Below are 5,786 nucleotides of genomic sequence, written 5' to 3'. Positions count from 1 at the left end.
AGAAGTTCTTTCCCTTTCTGCAGATAGGAGTAAATACAGATAACACAGGCCCGCCGCAGCGCCACCCGCCCGGCGGGCCCGGCAGGGGGCGCCGCCCGGTCGCCTGGCTGCGGCGTTTGGCCCATCGCGGCCGCCTTAGCCCTCCCCAGCCCCGGCCCCGGCCCGCCGCGGCTCCTCAGGGGCTGCCCGACCTCGGCGGCTCCGCCAGCCGCGCCCGCCGGCCGGGCCGGGCCGGGCCGCTGCCATGTTCACCAGCACCGGCTCCAACGGGTTCTGTGAGTACCGGCCCCGCCGCGCTCCGGGCAGGGCGGCGGCCAGGGGTGGGAGCGCGGGCGGCGCTGCCGCCGCCGGCCCGGGGCAACCGCTGGCTTCGGTCCCCTCTCGGCTGGACTTTTAAACTACGTGAGGGCGGGAGGAGCCGCGGGTGTGTCTGTGTCTGTGTGTTTGCCTGTGTATGTGTCTGCATGTCCGTGTGTGTCTGTGCCTCTCTGTGTGTTTATATGTATTTGCATACATCGATGTAGACCTCCATGCCAAGATACGTACCAGAAAAAAAGTAAAAAAAGTCTTCTTTTCTTAATGTGAAATTAAACTTATTTTTTAAAACTGGTTTATTGATAAGGCAAACGTAAGGACTAACGTAAGGGCTATCTCTGCTTAGTTTTATTTTTGCGCACAGCACATGTAAATAATTTCCTGTCCGGTGCTACCTGAAGTGGCTTCGCAGGTATTTGGGGTTGGCTCCGAGCCTGTGTACAGGACACAGAGTCCGCAGCTCTGGAAGCAGCAGAGAGGAGCTGACCCGGCTGCGGTGTGGACTTGGGCACCACAGTCCTAAGAGCAGGCGAGGACAAATGACAAGTGAAAGCTTTGCTGACTAACTGCGTGCTCCATACAGAACGGGTGAGGGTGTCCGTCTGCTGGAGGGCAGGAAGGCTCTGCAGGGGCATCTGAACGGGCAGAGTCCCAGCAGTATGGGCTACAGAAAGGTCGAGTGCCAGGCCCTGCACTTGGGTCACAACCACCCCAGGCAGCACTACAGATCTGGAGAAAAGTGGCTGGAAAACTTCCCAGGGGAAAACGTCCTGGTGCTGGTTGACAGCCAGCTGAACATGAGTCAGTGTGCCCAGGTGGCCAAGAAGGCCAATGGCATCCTGGCCTGTATCAGCAATAATGTGGCCAGCAGGACCAGGGCAGGGATTGTCCCTCTGTACTCAGCCCTGGTGAGGCCATTCCTTGGGTACTGTCTCTAATTCTGGGCCCCTCAGTTTAGGAAGGACAATGGGGTGCTGTAGCATGTCCAGAGAAGGGCAGAGGAGCTGATGAAGCATCTGGAGTGCATGTCCTGTGAGGAGTGGGTGAGGGAGCTGGGGTTGTTTAGCCTGGTGAAAAGGAGGTTTCAGGGGTGATCTTATCACTCTTTACAAACACCTGAAAGAAAGGAAAGTGCCTCTTCACCCAGGTAACCAGTCACAGGACATAGGACTTAGCATCAGGCTGTACCAGGAGAGGTTCACATTGGACATTAGAAGGAATTTCTTCACAGAAGGAATAATTAGATACTGGAATGGGCTGCCCAAGGAGGCAGTGGTGTCACTATCCCTGGAGGTGTTTAAAAAAGACTGAAATATAGCACTCAGTGCCATAGTCTCTCGACGAGATGGTGTTTGGTCACAGGTTGGACTTGATCTCAGAGGTTTTTTCTAACTTAATTGATTCTGTGAAATCTGTTTGAGTGTGAAAGCACCCTCTGACTAGAGAGGAATAATTCTGGCATTTTAAAAGGGGTGTTAGTTGTAGCTGTATTTTGTATGAGGAATCCAAAGAAGGGAATAGTGTTTTTTCAGATGGATCTGATAATACTGTACCTTAATTTGAAGCTGCTGATTTTTCATCACTCCCCATGCCCCCTAATAGATACTGTAGGGACTTTTCAATGGCATGTGTCTGTGTATAATTCTATGAGAAAGAATGTAGGAGGAAAAGTATCCTTCTTAGATTGAATGGGTGGAATGTCATGGTCAGTATTTACAATTTTACAAGTTTTCCAGGTTTGGTCCATCTGCAGGATGAGTGGGAAATGGTTGTAATAAGAAAGATATTTGTGGTAGGGAAAAAAACCCTAGACAATATGTCATTCTACAGAAAGAAAACCGTGGAATCATAGGATATCCTGATCTGTAAAAGACTCACAAGGATTATCAAGTGCAACTTCTCGCCCTGCACAGGACAGCCCGAGAGTCACACTGTATACCTGAGAGCATTGTCAAAATGCTTCTTGAGCTCTGTCAGGGTGGTGCTGTGATCACTTCACTGGGGAGCCTGTTCCAGTGCCTGGTAAAGAACCTTTCCAATCTAAACCTTCCCTGACACAGCTTCATACCCAGTGTTGTACTTTTTTTTCCTTCTCAAAAATGAATACAACATACTGAACTTACCTGTTGATCTAAAGCGGGTTTTTGAAACAAGGCTTGGCTGGTGCAGATGTTGAAACTCCAGTAGAGGCAGGGATTTAGGTTCTTGGCATATGCTCCTGTAGGGCAGACTGTGACAGTTTCAGGTGTGCCCTTGGACTTGTTTCTGTGTGTGTAGCAGCAGATGTGTGGGATTCTGTCACTGATGCACAGATTCTGATGGTTCAGGTAGTTAATGAATTGGTGCCTGATATTGCACCAGGGAACTGTACATGTGTGTTCTGCCCCTGGGGCTTGGGAACCTCTGGCAGAAGGCAGTGTCAGTGGGTAATGGGACCTGTGTCAGTGACCCTAAATAAAAGAAATGGACACCTGGTTCAGCAGCAATAACAATGATCGTGCCAGATCACACTGAACACTCCTGCAGCCTTCTGTGCCATCTCTGGCAGACTGATTAACATCTATAATGTTGGGACGAGGAGATGTAAATGTAAAGATAAACATACCTAGTACATGGTACAACCGTGAGGTAGGGAAGCCAGGAAACATCACCACCTTTTAAAAGGACAAAGACAGTTTGCCCTTGCTGTGGAAGCTGTTTCTGTTATCTGGAATATTGGAGGAGCTGGTATGCTCTGGAAAAAAGCTGGTGGTTGTGGGTAATAGTAGGAGACACAGCACAGACATATGCAAATGGCTTATCAGGACACTGAACCAGTTGAGCTGACTTGTTAAAGAGCATTGCAGTGTGCTTAGGAGGCATCCTGGCACACCTGGCTTTAGGTGTGCTGGAGAGGTGGGCTGTGGTCCAGACCCAGGCTGTGTTGCAGTCTGCTGGCAGCTTCAGTCCCGTGAGCAATGCTGCTGAAACACTTGAGCAGTTCTGCAAGTGTTTTCACTCACATGAGTGTGTGAATGGCCCTGGCTGTTTGCTTTACTGTAGCGCTGTGTAGTTTGTCGAGAGGCTGCGTCCCAGAATCAAAGTATGATATGCAGGAAGGCTTTCCATTTTAACATACAAAGGCCTTACCAACAGTTTAAACCAGTTAGACCAACAGAGAACCTTTCTGCAGACACTGTAATATCCCCTCCCAATATTCCTCATGCTGTTTACCACACAGGAGCCTAGTAGGAAAGCCTGTAAAGAGTTAGTCGTTATTGAGGTAAAATTTGAGTCCATCTTTTAAAGCATATACACTTGTTACAACTAGAAAGTATTTGACTACTTTGACTACTGCACACAAGCTATTTCTTGTAGTAGGAGTGAGGAGAATCCTTTGAACTCTCTAGTGCAACTTTGGCTTTTACCTCTGTGAACCTTGTAGTGCAGTGCTAGCAATTTGTTAAAAATCCCCAAGGCAAGAAGGGATCTCTGTGCTCCTCTGCTTGCATAACTGGCAGAACTGAACTCTGTTGTGCAGAGGAGTCAGGAAAATAATAAAGCTATGTAAATTAATGCTTTGTGGTATGACTGAAGGAAAAATGAAGCATGTACTGAATACATAAGACTTTTGTGCATAACAGTATTATGCAATACAGTACTATATGGGAAAGCAAATTAGTTTGCACATCAGCGTGCCACAGTGCAGCCTGGTTAGCTTGAGCCCTGGGAGCAGCATAGCATTGAAGGCCACAATACTGTGGCTATTCTGCCTCTGCAGAGCTAGTTCATTTCATTTCATTTCATTTCATTTCATTTCATTTCATTTCATTTCATTTCATTTCATTTCATTTCAGCCTCATGTAAGGATCTCCACATGATCTTGTGGTGTAGCCAAACCTGATATTTCTGACAGCGTATACTGAAGGTAGTATGGTAGCATGGCTCTCTGGTTGGAGGGAAGAAAAGTTTGCTGAATGGGGTGAATATTTTTGTTATTTTCAGCCTGATTCAGTTTCTATTTCAAGTATTACTTTCAGAAACAAAAGTTTTCCTTTTTTTTTTTTTCTTTTTGTACCTCCTTTTTTTTTTTTCAAAAGTTTGTGATCTAGGCTATACCTAGCAGTTTTCTAAAGAGTAAATGAATAGATAAGTGGTTTGATTAAGGTCTTACCTGTGCCTTCAAAAATAGATTTAAAACATGATCACAGATTTCTCTCCTAACTTTCTTAATACTAATGTTACTCACCTCTCAGCTTCTAGACTGAATTTAGAAGCATTTGGTGAAAAACTGTTTCTGCAGTGATACTGTTTTCACTTGCAAAGAAACATCACTGTTGGTTGGTGAGCCTGCTGCAGGTTCTAGGACAGGTCTGGGAATACAAGAGATTCATAAAAACAATCACCCAAAATGCAGATTCTGTAAGTGGGTTTGGGAAGTACTGTGCATTCCGATGTGTATCAGTTATGGTTTGATTCACAGATCTTGTGTATAAGCATTTAAAAACTGGTTTGTGGGTATTTCGTGCCATTATAGTAGCCCCCAGAAGTTAATTGCCTGTTTGAAAGTGACATGCCTGCCCTATAGCAGCTGGGTTTGGGAAAGTTGCGAATGATAGCGAAAAACGTGGGTTGTTACACAGCATGTTTTGTCTGCAGCTGTGGTGTAAGCTCAGTAGGGATCCCCACAGAAATTTCCCTGAGCTAGTTTGAGCAGCCACTGCTCATCAGCTGGCTCATCACTTCACATCAACTGGCAATAAGGTCCTCTCCCAAGTCACCACTTGAGTCTTGAGCCTGGAATAGCAGTCCAGGGGATGAAGTTGTTCCTGCAAGAGCTCTTCTGCAGCAGTAGCTTGCTCTGGCTGCCTGTTTTTTGCTCTGCACATCTGCTGTCTCTTCACCTGTGAGCAGTGAACAGGCAGGGACAGGAAATAATTTCAAAAGCTGTAGCTGTTGCTGTAGCTTGTCATTCTTGCCATTAGTGCAGTGATGATTTCTGAAGCTGCAGCTCAGGCAGTTGTGCAGTAAATCTCCCACTCTGTTTGAGACTGATGGACACTTGTGTCCATCACTCTCTGTGCTTTAAAAGAGGCACTGGCAACCAGCAGAGTAGTAGCTTGTGGAAGAAGAGAATCTGTGGGCTTTGTAATAAGTGCAGGGATGGAATGTGGAGGCTTAGAAGTTTTCTCATTTATGTCACATTTTAGGATCAGCTTGGCATTGCACAGTTGGGAGAAGCAGAAGGTTGGGACACTTGTCCATGAGATTATGAGGGCAGTTTTGGGGAGCTAATTCCTTGCACTTCATCATAGGATGGGCATATTCTGCTGGTTATTAACAAAGTATCTCTGTGTGCTTAGGTGTGCACTCAGTAGATGTGTTGCAGCACCACTGCTATAAATGCCTGTTTGAAAGAAATGCCACTTGAGGAGCGCTTTGGGATTGCAAATTTATTCCAAGATCTTTGAAGACAGTATTTGATATATTTT

At 46.5% G+C, this 5,786-nt stretch overlaps 1 protein-coding gene across 1 annotated transcript in view; it reads left to right on the top strand.

The window, feature by feature from the left end:
- Window positions 1-112: 112 nt before the first annotated feature.
- UBAC2 (UBA domain containing 2) overlaps window positions 113-5,786 on the top strand; it is an 85,944-nt gene continuing 80,270 nt past the window's right edge. Inside the window, exon 1 of the mRNA XM_079307050.1 lies at window positions 113-275. Within this exon, the coding sequence (XP_079163176.1) occupies window positions 245-275 (31 nt within the window). The 5' untranslated portion in view covers window positions 113-244. The remainder of the gene's footprint in view (window positions 276-5,786) is intronic.

This window comes from Erithacus rubecula (assembly GCF_903797595.1).
Source record: "Erithacus rubecula genome assembly, chromosome: 1".
Taxonomy (NCBI): Eukaryota; Metazoa; Chordata; class Aves; order Passeriformes; family Muscicapidae; genus Erithacus; species Erithacus rubecula.
The sequence above is the reverse complement of the archived record's forward strand: the minus strand, read 5'-3'. Positions and strand labels throughout refer to the sequence as shown.